The 16,479-nt window shown below is 42.3% G+C and overlaps 1 protein-coding gene across 1 annotated transcript in view; it reads right to left on the reverse strand.

Annotated features, from left to right (window-relative positions):
- Positions 1-895: 895 nt before the first annotated feature.
- The window catches only part of ec (ubiquitin specific peptidase echinus), a 651,602-nt gene continuing 636,018 nt past the window's right edge, over positions 896-16,479 (reverse strand). Inside the window, exons 3-8 of the mRNA XM_080273286.1 lie at positions 9,686-10,138; positions 8,013-9,335; positions 7,595-7,789; positions 5,787-5,976; positions 1,937-4,890; positions 896-1,714 (exon numbers count right to left, since the gene is read on the reverse strand). Of these exons, the coding sequence (XP_080129412.1) occupies positions 974-1,714; positions 1,937-4,890; positions 5,787-5,976; positions 7,595-7,789; positions 8,013-9,335; positions 9,686-10,138 (5,856 nt within the window). The 3' untranslated portion in view covers positions 896-973. The remainder of the gene's footprint in view (positions 1,715-1,936; positions 4,891-5,786; positions 5,977-7,594; positions 7,790-8,012; positions 9,336-9,685; positions 10,139-16,479) is intronic.

A 16,479-nucleotide genomic window follows, 5' to 3' on the forward strand; every position in this document is an offset into this window, starting at 1 on the left:
CCAAATGTGGTGCAGGTACACTATTACCAAAAGTTCTCGAACACTTGTGCACAATGGATGAGGGAGTAAGCAGAATGGGGCTCATCATCACAAAATGGTTGGTATGCCTAACATACCTTGTCAAGTCATCATATTCATGTACAGTATACTGCCCATATCATACTACTGAAACATAATACTGTGTCACAGTATGACCACAAGAGCTGTCTTCAGATCCTTCATTCTCGTTACATGTCTGCATGGTGCTCACAGTGTTCAAAGTTTCTGGTGCATGTGTACAAGCCATATAATCAGATGGTTACAAAGACATCATTTAGCAGTATGTACAGATAAGTTCAAACTAGGGCTTCTTCATACCCCAATAAAAATGACAAGGAAATGCTTTAAAATTTCTCTCCACTCCTAAAAATGGATAAAAAATTAATACACCAGCAGCAGTTTTTCAGATATGAATTTCATATCCACATCTGTTACAACATTTGCCCATCAATTAGCATTATGCACAGGTACATATGTGTAGGCATATACAATATTCTGTACATGTAATACGTTCCTTTTGCCATCATCACATCAGTAGTGTGGGACAAACAAAAGAATAATTTTTGTCATCTAATTTGTAACATGAAGTGGTTTATAACAACCTACCTCTAATGCCCTTGCTGCAAAATACAGCACCAGTATCAGACAGCACATCAGTTTGCACCTTCAAGCAAATGTTTGTCGCAAGTCATTTCAGTCTGCAATACTGTATACATGCATCATCACAATATTGTACTATACAGATGAATATTTACAAAAACTTTCAAGAGTTGCAGTGTAGAAAAGCTGTAACACAAATAATTAAAAAAAACTCTTTCTTGACTAAAAAAATGCAAGCTAGAGTAGCTCTTGTCATGAATCAAGGTAGAGTATATGCCTGGTACTGCCAACAGTGGCATAAAAATGTTTTACGACCTCTTTACGACAATGAAATTTATGCTTTTGGTTTGAAACGTGACATGTAGAAGTCACAGTCATTACAATATGTGGATGGTGGATTGATACATTTTTTCCTGCACAAATTGCATAACTGGTGTGCATTTCCATTACTTGAACCTACTGCAGTTTTTTTAGAAGATTTGTTGACAGTTGAATAAATAGCAGAAGGATCAAGTGGTCCACAAAAATGATTCTGACTTCCTTTCACTCCTCCTCTGCCCACACTGCCATACCCAGACCCATGCTGTTGCTGTTGCTGTGGATGGCTGTGGCTGGCTTGTTGATGTGGTTGCTGATGTTGTTGCTGCTGCGATTGCTGTGGTGGCTGTTGCTGTTGTGATTGCTGCTGCACCATGTTACCAGGTTGCTGTTGCCGAGTGAATGAGCCAGCTGGGGTATAGCCTGTGTAACTAGTTTGCTGTTGACCAGAGGGTGGAATATGGCCGTGTGCTGGATGATTGTTGCGAGACTGCGCATGGTGCTGTGGATGGATCTGTGGGTGCATCATCTGTGGGAGGGCTTGTGGTTGTACTGGAACCTGATTAGGGTGTGGGACTCGTTGGTATGGTGGGTACGTTCTTTCACCCTCTACATGATGCTGAAGTCCAAGACTACTGTTCTGACGTGTCATCATTCCAGGGTAGTGTCTAGGCTGAGACTGCTGTGGCTGAGGCTGATAATGTGGCTGTTGTTGTTGCTGTTGTTGTTGATGCTGTTGTTGCTGATGCTGTTGTTGCTGCTGCTGTTGCTGCTGCTGTTGTTGTTGTTGCTGCTGCTGCTGCTGCTGCTGTTGTTGTTGTTGTTGTTGTTGTTGCTGTTGTTGCTGCTGCACTGGAAGATGCTGCTGTTGTGTGGTAAGATGCTGCTGCTGTGATGATAAATGCTGCTGCTGACCTGGTATATGTTGCTGCTGGGTAGCAAGATGTTGCTGTTGGGCTGGTAGATGCTGCTGCTGAGCTGGTAAATGCCTGTGGTGGGACTGCTGTTGCCCTGGTCTGGATGTATGCTGGCCAGGGAGAAGGTGTGGCATTTGAGAGGGATGTAGTCCATTGGCCAAAGCCCTTCCCTGACTCTGCCCAACTGGCAGCTGTGTGTGGGATGACTGGTTAGGTAGTGGGTGAGACTGGGAAGAATGAGGACCAGCCACCTTGCCAACTGAAGGTGGAGGCTGGTAAGGGGGTGGCATTCTCATACTACTAATACCATTCTGAGGTGTTGGCTGGTACTGTTGTGGGTGGGCTGGGTGGCTGTGACCAGTGTTGGTATGGTGAGTCTGGGTGTGGTTGGGATAAACTGTTGATGGGTGTGGTTGTGCTGTGTGTGGGTGAAGCTGTGCATGGTGTGATGGGTTTTGATGTGCTTGATTGGCAAAACCTTGAGAGCCAAGCATCTGTGGTGAATGCTGAGGTTGACTGTACTGGTGCTGTATACTTTGATTCTGTTGCTGTGATTGTTGTGTAGTGGAACCTTGTGGGTAATGTGGACTTGGCTGTGGAGTGGAAATATTTCCTGTAGATTGCGTTGGTGCACCATTTGGTCTTGGACTGATCTGATCCCCTGACACTGATGAATCAGTGTCTGACATAGAAGAAGACGTAAGGGCTGATTTAAGAACCCTCTCTAGGATTGGATTGGGTATGTATGCATCCTCTTCTTCATCCTCTGCAGTTGCCACAAGCACAACTTGGTCACAAAATGTTACACTCTTCTTGGATTTTTTCTTTTTGATACAATCACTGGAATTTGTGTCTGTGCTTGTATTTAGTTCAGAATCTTCTTTGGCACCATCACTTACACTATTTTCCTTAACAATACCACCATTAACATTTTCATTGTGTTCGGTCCGTGTCCGATATGAAGAACTAAGTCTGCTCTCCTGACCACTGTGGGAAGGCAACTGGAGAGAATTGCACTGAGTATATTCCCTTGTAAACAACTGACTCACAGCCCGCTGTCGCTCACTAATATCATCTCGGACCTGCTGCTGTGGTGCTGGTGGTTGTGATGACATAACTGCTGCACCATCCACTGCATCTGTTCCATCTTCACTTTTATTTGCGGCCAAACCAACACTCTCAAACTTTGAGGCCAAGTTTCTCACTGAAGGTATACTATTCTCCCGGCTGTTAGAACTGTTACTGTTATCATCACTTTTAGTCCCTGAACCAGGTCCATTTTCTTCTTGCATCTTCTTTCTCATGGCTGCTTGTTTAGACTGTAACTCTTGCAGCCAGTCATCTCCACTCTTTGATGACTTTACCCGATCATCTATGTTTGCACCACTAATGTCTTTACCCTCAATAATCTGCTGACGTTTTTGTTGTAGTTGTGCCAGCAGAGTTGAGGGTTCTGGGGCACTTGGGGCCTCGGGAGCAGCCCTGGACTCTGGTGAGGGTTGAGGCAGAAGTCCTCTGATTTTCAAATCCTCCACAGCCTCCTCCAAGGGAGGAGGAGGAGGAGGAAAGTCCTCGCTACTTTGTCTGGAGTGTGATACATTTGGCCAGGCAAGACCAGCACTGACCTGTCCCTTCAAGCCTTGGTTTTGTGGAAGCATATTTTGATAACCTTGCTGTTGCTGTTCAATTAGATTCTGATGTTCAAGTTGTTGAAGGATAGATTCTTCTTGTTGAAAATGATGTTCTTGCTGATACTGGTGCTGCTGCTGCTGTTGTTGCTGTTGATGTTGTTGTTGTTGTTGGTGCTGCTGCTGCTGCTGATGCTGCTGTTGGTAAGGCTTGTGGTGTGGTTCTTGGGGGGTTGGCTCATGATGTACATCAGCACAGATGGTGATCTGTGTTGGCGTGCCAGGTGGCTGTTGAGGCTGCTGCTCAGGGTAGGGGTGGCCAGTATATGGAAGAGAGGTGGATTGGAACATGTCGTACTGAGGGATTTGGGAATGCATATATGGCAATGACAGGGGTTCAGTTTTCATCACAGTGTTACTGTTTACAATTTCTGGTGTATAGCAGCGAGGAGGAAGTGCTGGAGGATCCTCCATTTGTGTCTCTGTGGGTGGCAGTGGGTATGGTGGTCGTTTCTCCCGCTTCTTTTCCTCTTTTCTGCTAACCTTGTCATTCTTCTGTGATAGCTGTGAGCTAATACGCTGTGGTATGGGTGGTGGCACCTTTGTGGCAGCAACAGTCTTTGCTGGTGACAGCCCCTTTCCTACACTTCCATGGAAACTCTTTCTCATGAGTTTGCTACGTTCTAGATTGGGGTTGGTGTATTCAAGATGACCCTCACTAAGGTATCCAGCCATTGTTTTCTCTCCTGAAGGTGTGGTTGGCCGGGAAAGACTTCGAACCTGCAAATCATCTGTCGCAGATTTTTGTCCATCTCCATCTTGGCCTTCCCTAAGGTCTGGCATGCTACGGTTTTTACGACGGATAAGGCCACCCATCAGCAACTTCCGCCGGATTTTATGCTGCTTTTTTCCTATTGTCTTCTCTTCTTTCACTTCTATAATAGCATTGACATCTTCCTTTTCTGTGCTCTTGGTTGAACTCTTGGAACTGTGGTCACTCCCATAGTCACTGTCAACCATACGTGTCTTGCTACTTTTCTTATCCTTATGTGATTTATCTTTTGACTTTTCTGCGTTTTTCTTTTCTTTAGATTTCTCAAGCTGTATCTCTACTTCTTCTTTCTTTGAGATCTTCTCACCTGGGGTTTTCTTTCCTTTCTTTTTAGGTAATGTGGCATAGATTTCAATATTAGTGTTCTGAAGTTTCTCAGCTGTCTGTGCTAGAGTGACTGCTGTATCAAGCTGTTCCTGAGCCCTTGCTTGGGATCCGTTAGAGGCATCACGAGACCCTTGCCGGCTATGATGAACTGATCCTTCACGTGACCCCTGTCGGCTAGTTCGTGACCTCTGGGAGTCCCGTGATCCCTGACGGCTGTGGTGGGGACCATCTGCAAAGCAAAGATGAAGTTGTACTGATGCAAAAAATTTTAAATATTAGTCTATGAAATTTATGAACATTAGACAACAAATAAATACTTGTTAGCCTTGGGGGTATTATTGAAGTCTACATGTGCAGGGAATATAATACTGAACTTGATTTTTTTGATTGGTCTTCATCATCATCATCAAGCCTTCTTGCCTTCATTCTTTCATTCTTGAAAGACAGTGTTCCATACATGCATATGTCAGCCTTATTTACCTGAAAGACATTCAATTAACCCAGTGATGGAACAGCTTTCCACGAACAACTTCAGGGCTTAGACCTTACACTAATTACACTAATGGGAGACTCAGCTGCTTTAAGTTTGTAATTTGCAGCTTTTTATGCAGTGTGCCAAGCATTTACACCAACCTTCTGTCAACCAGGAAAAGTCTATTTATAGTACTGTATTTAGATCTGTTATAGTACAACACAAGAGCCTCATATCTGATTTTTGTCTGTGTAGTTCTGCCCAAATATCTTGATTAAGAATGATAACTATGTGTCTAGTTACTGAGATTATAACAATAAAATTATTATTATGGTTAGGCCTCCCTTAGTTGGTGTCAAATGACGAACTACCCTCAAACAATGAATGGATATGAGATAGTATATGATATAGTCTACTTTTCCACACTGTGATGAGGACTGGGAGTGTGTAGGTACAAGAGATAGTGAATAATGTTACTGTACTGTAGTTCTGAGCAGAGAAAAGGATTAGACTGATGAATGATGTCTGCTGGAGAAATGAGCACATTTCCCAGTCATAAAAATGTTGATCCTTTTGGAGACCCTGGGGCAACAAATATCACATACAATATATACCTGTTCTATCAGAACTGACAAACTAAAAAAGGGGTTTACCATGCTTGTATTGTCCTTCCCAGGCTGCAGTTTCCTCCTGAATAAGGATGCGTCGGTGAAGAGAACGAGCACGCATTACACATGTGTTGTGCTTCATACGTGCAAATGTCAGTGAGTGGGTGTTGTTGTAGGGAGCATCCATAGCTGCTCGGGTCTTGGCAGCAGCTGCATTACAAAGCTCCAGAGCACCCTGTTGAAGAAGAAGTATATTTCAATATTTCACATATATAAAAAGAGCAGATATGGCAAAGGATTCAGAATTAGAAAGAAAGCAGATGTATTAATTCTTGAAAGCAAGTACTCTATGCCTTGGACATGGTAGTCTGTAATACACTGTTTTCAAATACCTAGTAAGATTACCACAGGAGAATCAGAAGATGTAAGTAAAATAACTGTTTCTTCTTGGAAAATGAGAAAAGAGCCTGATTACTGATATACAGTACAGGGTGCAGAAACTATCCTATACCACAGTCTACTAATGTGCACTATCAAGCTTCATTAATAATAAAAAAGATTAATGTTTTCCCTGAATAAGGATAAGGAACAATATACAAAAATCTATAATAAGTATTCTACAGCAATTTTTCTGGAATGGATCTTGTAAATGATACTCTCAGTGGCAATGACAACAGATGACTGCTGATGCAGACTGTAACAGGACGAAAAGGCCCAATCAGACATGCAACAACATTATGGCAGAATGTCGAGGCAGACTGGGGAATTTATGGAAAAAGGTATTTATTAGTCCTAAGATGAAAATATTAGGAGTAGGTACTGTTATACAGGCTGAACAATGCTGATGCCAAGGAAAATATTAAGGATAGCCTAACAAAGTTATAAGAAGAAACAAGGACATAGTGAGCAAACAATGTGATAGCTGACCATGAAGAAACTGAAGTCTGAAGAGGGTACCATAACCAACTAATGAATGAAGAATTCCATATAACTTGGACAGTTCTGGAGTCAGAGTAGGAATCACTCTCTGAGAAAGCCTGAATAACTGAAGAAAGCACTTAAAGAGCAGTAAAGCTGCAGGTCACATGGGTACTGAGTCAGAGGTGCCAAAAGACATCCAGTGTATTATACTGTAACAGTACAAACTTGGTGACTACAATTCATATCATTCATATTTACAGAGGCTCCAACATGCTTGCATGCACTGGCCTTGGCCACCTAATAGTGGCTCTCCAAGCTGTTCAAACTCTAGCAGCTTCCCTATTCAGTCCCTTATCCCTGAGGTCACACTCTGTGACCTTGTCTCAGGCCTTTTTCAGTCTGCCTCTTGCAACCCTACCCTCAACATTCACACCCAGTTGTCATCATCCATCCTCTCCACATGCCCAAACCACCTCAATCTTCCCCTTCTCATCACAGCACCAATACACTCCAGTTCCATCCTTCCACTCAACTCTTCAATCATAATCCTAGCCCCCCTAGGCCTTGCACTCAAGGACACACTACACATGTCTAATCATTGTCATCTCTGTTCATTTGAGCACATGAAATGTAGTTTGATATTATGTCTATGTTGGGAAAAAATTATTACATACAGGCCTATATGTGTATGAATATGAATAGAAGAAAAATGAAAGACTGTACTAGAAAAACCTGGGATGATGTGCTAAAAGAAAGTACCTTAATTGTTGTGGTTAGCTACAGATGTAACAAGGGATAATGTCACTTGCAAAGCTGCCATTCAGCAAACTATGGCATACCAAAGAATACACTTTACTATGGTTTCATGATATTCATTCAATAATGCAATATAATTATCAGTTTTTATTTTCAGCTACCATAAGAATACTTACTGATAAGTCCCCAGATTCCTCCCTCCCTCGAGCTTCTTCCAATAAAGAATCTGCTGCCAAACATAATGTTTCACAGTTGCTACCAGTCTCACTCTCTGTCAGTGTGCTAACACTGCTGTTGTCCTGCTGACTACCCCCCGTGTATGTTCCAGGGCTGTCACTAGCCTGCACACCCTCTGGAATCTGCTGAAGCTGCTGTAAAGAGAATTACAGAACAATCACTTAAATATCAGTCAACACTTCATATAAACAAAACACAGCACTGTACAGGCATTTGTTCTGAAGCATTGTTATCAAAGCACTTGGGTATTCTAGTCTAGCTAACACCAAATAACTTCACTTTGATGAGGGATTAAAAGTCTACCAAAAATTACATACCAGAGTAATACAATGTTTATTAGTATGATAATTAACATACCTGCAAGTTATGCTTCAGGTTCTGTTGAATGGGGTAGGAGTCATTTGATGAGAGTGAATAAGAATCATAGCCAGGATCATACTGGCCAGCAGGGGCAGTACTGGGAGCCTGGACTGAAGGGTTGTGAGGGTGAGGCTGAGGATGAGTAATTCCCACACCAAGATTAGCATATTCAGGGTGGTCAGTACGAGAAGGGCTGCCAGGAGGCTTTGAAGTGGGCGAAGGAGGCTGTCGACCAGCCTTTCCTACTATGAACAAGTATGGGTGCTCAAGGGATGTTGAAGATGATGATGATGCACTGTTGCGGTCACCACTCCAGTTGCCAGAGTCACGGCGACGGGGCACATTCGTTCCCTCAGGCATCTTTAATCCATCCTTTTCAAACTGTTCCAAAGAAGAGTTGCTATTACGATTCCCGTGCTGATTATAGCCATTGCAACTAACAGAGCGCTGTCTCTCCTGGCGCTGAGCATCATTCCGCCGTCCAGCATATACAGAATCATCAGAATCCAGTCTGGGACGGCCTGGAATATTTGGCTTGTTGGGTAGCACAGCACCACTTTGCTTGATGCTTTCCAGTTGCCGTCTGTAGTTGGAAGTGTTTGCCTCAAAAACCTCATCAGTGGGGCCATCTGTGCTGCCATCCTGGTAAACTTGGGCAGCTAGGGCATGTATATTCTGATAGTCTCGGTGAGTATCCCTCTGCACAGCCACCTCAGGACTTGGAGTGATGGCACGCCGGGGAGTTGGGCCAGATCCCTCCCCACATTTCTCAGGGTTTGGTGTAACAGCACGCCGTGTGGAATTTTGAGAGTATGGATCACCAGCACTGGGTGCTGGTTTCACAGGAGACTGGGAAGTGCGAGAGTGAGGACGATGACCAGGCACCAGCGTAACTGTACGAGGGGCACTGTCAACAGGTACTGGTGTCCCACTGGGGTTGGCATACAGCAGTAATAAGGGCTGAAAGTGGCCTCGCCTGCACTTGTCAACAACTTGATCCCAGTGTGGTCCAATTTCTCGTACTGTAGCATCATCAAAGTAAATCCAGACACGAAGTTTTGTATGATAGAAAAAGGTGGAATAATGTTTGCCATAGTATGTGACAACACCAACAAGCTGATGATGAGTGTGCTGGGCCCAACGATCATCCACCACACTCTGAAACACATCCCGTAGGCGCAGCGTGGTCCCAATAGTAGCAAAGACTGCCATGATATGGTCCAGTGTGGGTCGTTCTGAGTCCCACACCACACCAATGGACACAATCTCTGGCCGGTTCATCAGCGTTCGGCAGATCTGGATCTTTGCCCCACAAGCACTCTGCAAATATTATCACCATTATGACAGCTGCAAAAATATAGTACAGTACAATACAATACTTTAATCTATGCATCTACTACAAAAGTAATTGTTCAATATATGCATGTAATTGTCTGCCACGAAATACCCTGCAGCATGCAGCAGAAAATTTAAAGCATTACAAATACTGTGTAGTGCAGGAATTATGTAAGAAACTACTAATATCCATTCTATGCAGTGCAGTAATTATGAAAGAATACATTGAAATCAGTTTTATATAGAATATCATAGTGTAATTGCTGCTGATTAGCTTTTATCTGGATATCTACATGGCATTATTGTATGGATATAGAATTAAAAATAATACTCACTGGACAGTCACGGATGTCTCCCATGCCACCAGCTTTTTTAAGCAGCTGACCAAACATGTCTGGTGGCTGCTGGATCTGAGAGGTGCCATTCTTCACATCACCCATCTGCCTGGCCTGAGCAGTGAGGGCTGAGGCAGAAACATAGTGCACCATCTGAGTGAAAGGGAGTGGCTCTGAAGTGGCCCCACAGTCACCACACACACTCTGTTCCACCAGGGTCATGGCAAACCGTTGATGGGGAATGCAGTGGCGAGCACTGCACATGTCTTCTGCCTCACCACTGGCCACGTGGAAATGAATCCTTAACAGAATATTCTCAAAACACTCTGCAGCATCATCCATGAAGCCAAGCTGGAAGCGCTGCTGGTTGTAGAAGGTCTGGGCCAGGGCACGTCGAAGGGCATCAGGCGGTAGGGCAGACTCATGGCTGTACTGCAGCTGGGAGAACAGCTCCTGGAAGAGAAATACAGCAGTTTATATTATGATGTCAAGGCATTAATGATAATGAATGATGAATAAGTATGGTACAAACTGTAAACAACAGGTGTTAACTGTCATTCATGTTTAACCCCTTGAAGCTGATGACTTTAGGCTTATTCCTGTAAAATCCAAATAAGAGGGGTTAGATGTTGACTTCAACCTCATCAGCATATGAGACTCTCCCTAAACTCAATTAAGTGGTCTAACTAGCAATAATAAAACAAATAAAATAATCTTCACTGAATTAGGTGAGTTAATGTACGACAAGTATGCAAATGAGAGAAATATTAAAATTACACTGCACACCTAATTATGCTATTAATATATACAAATTGTCATTGTTGTTGTTGTTGACCAAACCCAGTCTCTCTGGCTGAGCAGACCCATCAACCACACACAAAGTTACTTGGTATATATATATATATATATATATAATTTTTTACATTTCGGGGCAATTTTTTCCCTTTTGGTTCTGAATAACTTCACGGAAATGGAACTTAGAACTTTACATATACAGTATATATATATATATATATATATATATATATATATATATATATATATATATATATATATATATATATGTGTGTGTGTGTGTGTGTGTGTGGAGAAAAACTACTACACTGTAGGTGTCTAAAGTCGTTTTGGGTTGATAATTTACTGCGATTTAACGACTCAACATATTGAGATGCTTTTTATTTTCCCATATGAGAGAAACTTGAAATATTTCTTTAAGATTTATTGGAATTTGTAATACAAAACATCATCCTCTTAAGCCGTTTACACACACACACACACACACACCCTTCAAAACTATGCAAATACTAAATCTGCCGGTTACAGGGCTGGTCTTACAAATCTTATTCCAAAGCTGCTCCCGTTACTTGCCAAAAATCCAGGCAGACAATAAAATCATAAAGGTAAGCCGGACGCGGGGGTCATGGGTAATGTGGTCTGGGGTGATCAGTGTGGGAACTACGGAAATGTCTCGCCTGTCGGTCTGGAAGGCTGCTGCGGCGATCAGTTTCAGAATAATTTTCATCCTAGGTAATGGAAACTAATTAAAAATATCCGATCTCTGTCAAGAAGAAATAAACTAAATATCGTACTTCATCAAAGCGAAGGAAGTTAACTATATCATGACAAAGAAACTGAATAAAATGACTTACTTCTATAGAGCAAAGAATCTGACTATCATACTTCTTCACTTAAGGCAAAGTTAAGTTTTCATATTTCATCTATCGAGGCAAGAAAAACTGGCTATCTCATCATACCTCTGCCTAAGCAAAGGAAACTATCATGCTTCTTAGTACCGGGGCAACCATAAATGAAATATATCGTAAGTAATCCATGCTTTAGTGACAACCGTACATAGATTTTCCTTTACTATGATGACGTGAGAGAGAGAGAGAGAGAGAGGGAGAGAGGTAAGTCTTCCCGGCCCGACGTAACTAATAATCTTTCATCATAATTAAAGGTAATGTTACTCATCAGTCCCTTCTAGCCTCTCTCCTCGTCACGCATTACATTTAATTACTAGCCCATACAACATCATCACTTACACGACGCTGAGGCACTTTTTTAAGGGAAGATTTCACTATTATGGATTACTTAATGAGAGCGGCATGAAGGTTTAAAACTTTCACACGATAGGAGTTGTGACAGACACCTGAAACTCCCTAACACTTCTTCCTCACTTATTTATTTTAGGATATGTCTTTGCGTGCTATGTATGCAAAGTATGGCAGTGTTGGAAGAATTCTGATAACACAGACTAAGGCAGTAAGGTGTAACAAGCAATATAAATCGCTTAGGAAAAGGTGTCAAGGAGCTTCCTTAACCAAGACAATGTTTAAACCTCAAATTGTAGTGTGAAATGCAAAACCCCCCAATTCCTGGCGATTTCTGATACAGGTGACGAAGATGGACCATAATATTATCTGGTCTTCCTTTATTGTTGCTGACTGCACCCTGTATTGTGGGATGCAGGCTAACCATGCCAAATAACCACGGGCGCTTCCTAAATAACTGCAAAAAAAAGGGGGGGGGGTCTGCATTCCATTTTGCGATATCGGCTAAGGTTTATACACCACTCAAACCTTTTCGCTGCCATTTGATACAATCGGATATTTAATTCAAGAACACCGGATTATGTTTGGTGAGATACTATACTCCTTTTACTCTAACTTGGCCTAAAATTGCTGACTCCCGACTTCAATACTGAGTTCTAACAATTGATTTAGCGCTAAATTATGATGCTAGTCGCGAAGAAGTGCCATTAAATGAATGAAGGACCAGAGCACTGTCTTGTTCTGCCACTTGAGCTAAGTGGAATATGCTGCAAAATGGACGAAAACCTAGGCCATGTTAAGTAAAAAGAGTATGCCTATGGTAAGTAAAGTCTTCAACTCTTTCTTGAGAAATCCATTCACTAATACTAGCACGCCTTCTAGTAAAATTATATGTCGCCAAACAGCAGACGATTTTGTTTAGTCGCGAGAAAGCCTAGCAATTAGAGAGATTAATATGCAAGCGCTGACCAGTCCCCAGCAAACGAACACATCTCCAGCAATTCTCTACGATATTAAGCAGATTTAAACAAAGTAAAGATTGGGATCACAAAAAACAATTTCCTCCCCAGTTCCGTGTGAAGAAAATTTACAACTGGTGCAATACAATTTCAACCTTATTTTTAGTAATGTGTTTCAGATTATTTGATTTTTTCGCAATGTATTCGAAAGCCTTTTGGAAGATTACTGTCTCGGTAAATCAGTAAACCCTCAGTTTTACCATACATAACAATAAATAAGAGATAAGAGCCTGCCCCCTTCGAGGTGTGGTGACCCAGGTCAGGCTACCGTAGCCCAGTACAAATAAAGGGCAAAGGCCAAAAATATTCCCTTGGTGGCAGTATGTGGTCAAAAACATGCATCATCTATAACGGGACTGAATTTATGTTTGCAAGTGACGGTGGGGGTGTTTCGAGTGGAGCGTTCTGACCATCAGATCAGTATACACCGCAATAATAATGCACACTGTGTGTGTGTGTGTGTGTGTGTGTGTGTGTGTGTGTGTGTGTACTCGTTCATGCTGACAGTAAAATATATAACCATAACACCTGAAGAACGTCCGACGCCACTCATGAATGCAAGGCCTAACACTTTCTACCATCTGCCGGAGTAACTGGGTAAGTAAATAAGTGAGGTGATCAGATGTGGCTGGGGGAAAGCGCCATTAAGTCACTGTTTTAAAAGTTACACGCCGGTACAGTTCCGCTAAAACGATCCTCTATACTCAAATCCAAATGCATCCATGAACATCAAGGCTCGGGGCTACTTCAGGGTCGTTGTATGTCCTGTATGTGGAAACGGAATCGTGGTCCAGAATTTCATTGGATTTCACTGTTTACTGTTTGGCATTTGTACCTGGATAAAAGCAAGAACCGCTGATCCTACGTTTGTGCCCTTCCATCATGATCAGTTAATCTCAACGTACACACATAATTATGACACTAACGTAAGGTTCATAGGGTCATTTTGTGGCCTTGGAGACTTCAAAACGCTTCTTTTTTGCAACTTATTCTACATGATGCACCTTAATATCCTTTCGTGTGTCATTGGTGCAAACTGTGTTCTATAGCATATCAAAAGGCTATCAATAACGTACAAGATAAAGGAAATACGAAATAAGCAAAATAACATCCTAAAGAGGTGCTACGAGACTCCAGTGACACAAATCCAGTCCTTAGTTTTGAATGTGCCACAGATAATGCAAGTAGTGTGCAGGCCAGGTCACAGTGAGAATTAAATGGAAGAAATACCGGTACTTTCATTTAAAACACACACACACACACACACACACACACACACACACACACACACACACACACGCACACACGCACACACGAAGTAACATCAGAGGGAAACACTGAGATCCATGCAGACCAACTATGTCAAAAATCCGTTCGCCTCTCCTGGTTCTTTCTCACTGCTGAATTCATTAATGTTGTATGAGACGCATCACCTACAGATAAATGATAACAAGCACCCCAGTCCACTACCTCACATTCAAGTGTCTATGAATGCAGTGTAAGAGAGGCGGGAGAGGTGAACGGGCTTTAGTATCTGACTGTACGCTATCCCGACTCACAAGCTCTCCTTCTTTTTTCCCCAACATGGACGGTGCTGTCAAATTATATATAAATAAGAAAAAAATGGAACTTTCGACTGATCTAAACCCAACTATATTAAAGAAAGATGCAGGTGAGTGAGGAGGTAGGCCTACACAAAACCCCTAAAATAAGGCTATCTACCTATCTTATATCTATCAGGGAATTAACCATCGCTGCCAGGGAACACAATAGTTTAATCTTCCATTACCTAAGATTAACGATAAGGAGATTAATTGAAAAGGGATGAAGTTTCCCAAAGGGTCGGTCGCAGCCCCACCCGCCCCTCCATCACTCTCCGCCCAGGGATTGTTAACTGAAGGTGAAAATACGCGCGGACGGACGGTGATGAATTAACTTTGCTTGAAGACCTGAATTAAAAACAGAGGGTTGTTACGATACACAATCTGGACCACTAGCATTTTTACTTAATTGGGTAACTGATGAAAAGACGATTAAAAAAGCCTGCTTCACTGAGCATCCTCCTGAGTTCTCCAATTTTGTACTTCTCTTTTCTTATTTCTGGATCATCACTCCATCTCTACGTGGGGAAGGAGGGTCAAGATAATAATAATGCTGAACGAATAACTTTAGACTTGTTAAAGTCATTCTTGTAAGGACTAAATTTTAGAAACGATGCTTTGACTTGAACCTCCTCAGCCCATGCGCATTGTTTAATTTTTATTTCCTTATGTATTTGTTTTGCTGCTGTTTGACGACCCTATTTATTTTAGAAGAGGTCTCTAGTAATGAAGTGGTTAATAAACCCTCAGTTCGAAAATTCTCTCCCAGGATGAATATAATCGTTTGCAGGTAGCAAGAATAAACAATGAGATGTCCTTGTACTAAAAAGATAATGCGACTACGGTTAACGTTTTCGTGTACAACCAGAACGATATCACCGAATTGGACAGGATGTAAGAAGACAGGAAGAAAGAACAGGAATGGCATGTCACTGATTATGACACCGACACGGAGAAGAAGAAGAAACGAAAGTACAAGAAATAATTACAATCAATAAAAGATAACAATGGGTAATGATGGGTCACGTCTTTCTTAGAACAGATAACACATCACCCGGGAAATCTTGATAACGGTGTGGCAACCCAGAGATGGTGTAAGTGGCAGAATGAGTACACGCATGAGATGAAATTCTCATATAAACAATCTTGGGATGAGACTGAACCATGCTAACAATCAGTACGTCAAAGTGGAGAATGATAGGGAAGGTCCTCGTTCCCCAGAGAACTGGCTCAGACTGATGATAATGATGATAAAGGAGAATGAGGAAGGCAGAGATTGAGAAGACCGAGAGAAAGCGAGGAGATGAGTAAGCCCGGAAATGACCATACCTTCAGAGCCTGTCGCAGGGAAAAGGTCTGGATATTCATGGTGAAGACACAAGATGGAAGCAGTGTGAGTGAGGCAGGTATAGGCAGCAGGAATGAAGGGGATACCACGCTGCTTGTGCTTGAATATTCAGCTAGCGAGGCGCCCTAGAGCTGGCCGCACTCCAAAGCCTCACCACCACCATCGCTTCACCACCACACATCATGCATCACTCATAATCTAAACACTGAGATGCAACTGTCCTGCACTCGTAAAAAGTTCCCATGGTATTAATCTTTTGGACTTTGTGAATTTCTGAGCTACAGTAAACACAAATAGTCCCTCGGAAGCTGGAACAAAAATATGAAATTCTTTATTCTAGGCTAAAACATCAATCTTCATATAAATATATATATTTTTTTACATTTTGCTCGATTTCTTTTGAAAGTTGAAATGAAATATTAGAGTAAGGAAGGTAATTCGCAACTAAGTGCCCATAAAATCCTTTGCACGATATTTGGATGGGTAATTTCAGATGCTTCGGCTGAGAAAGAAATGAAAGAGTAAGAGCTACAGTTCAGTTTCCTCTCACTTCATAGATGTAAGTTCACTGGGCCACGAGTACCCCTCCCTCCCTCCCCATCTCTACTATCTCTCGGGCACACGCTGCACCCCCCCCCTCCTCCCTCCCTCTCTTCCCCACACCTCCCTCCTCCCCCTGTTGCCTTTCACTTGCAGTTTTTCAGTATCTTGCATGATCCACCCTTTCTCCTTCAGGGCCTGGTTGCGTCACGACTTTATTACAAGCCTGTGTGAG

This window comes from Coenobita brevimanus, chromosome 54 (genome assembly GCF_032717465.1).
Source record: "Coenobita brevimanus isolate Jiangsu-jjx chromosome 54, ASM3271746v2, whole genome shotgun sequence".
In the NCBI taxonomy this organism is placed as follows: Eukaryota; Metazoa; Arthropoda; class Malacostraca; order Decapoda; family Coenobitidae; genus Coenobita; species Coenobita brevimanus.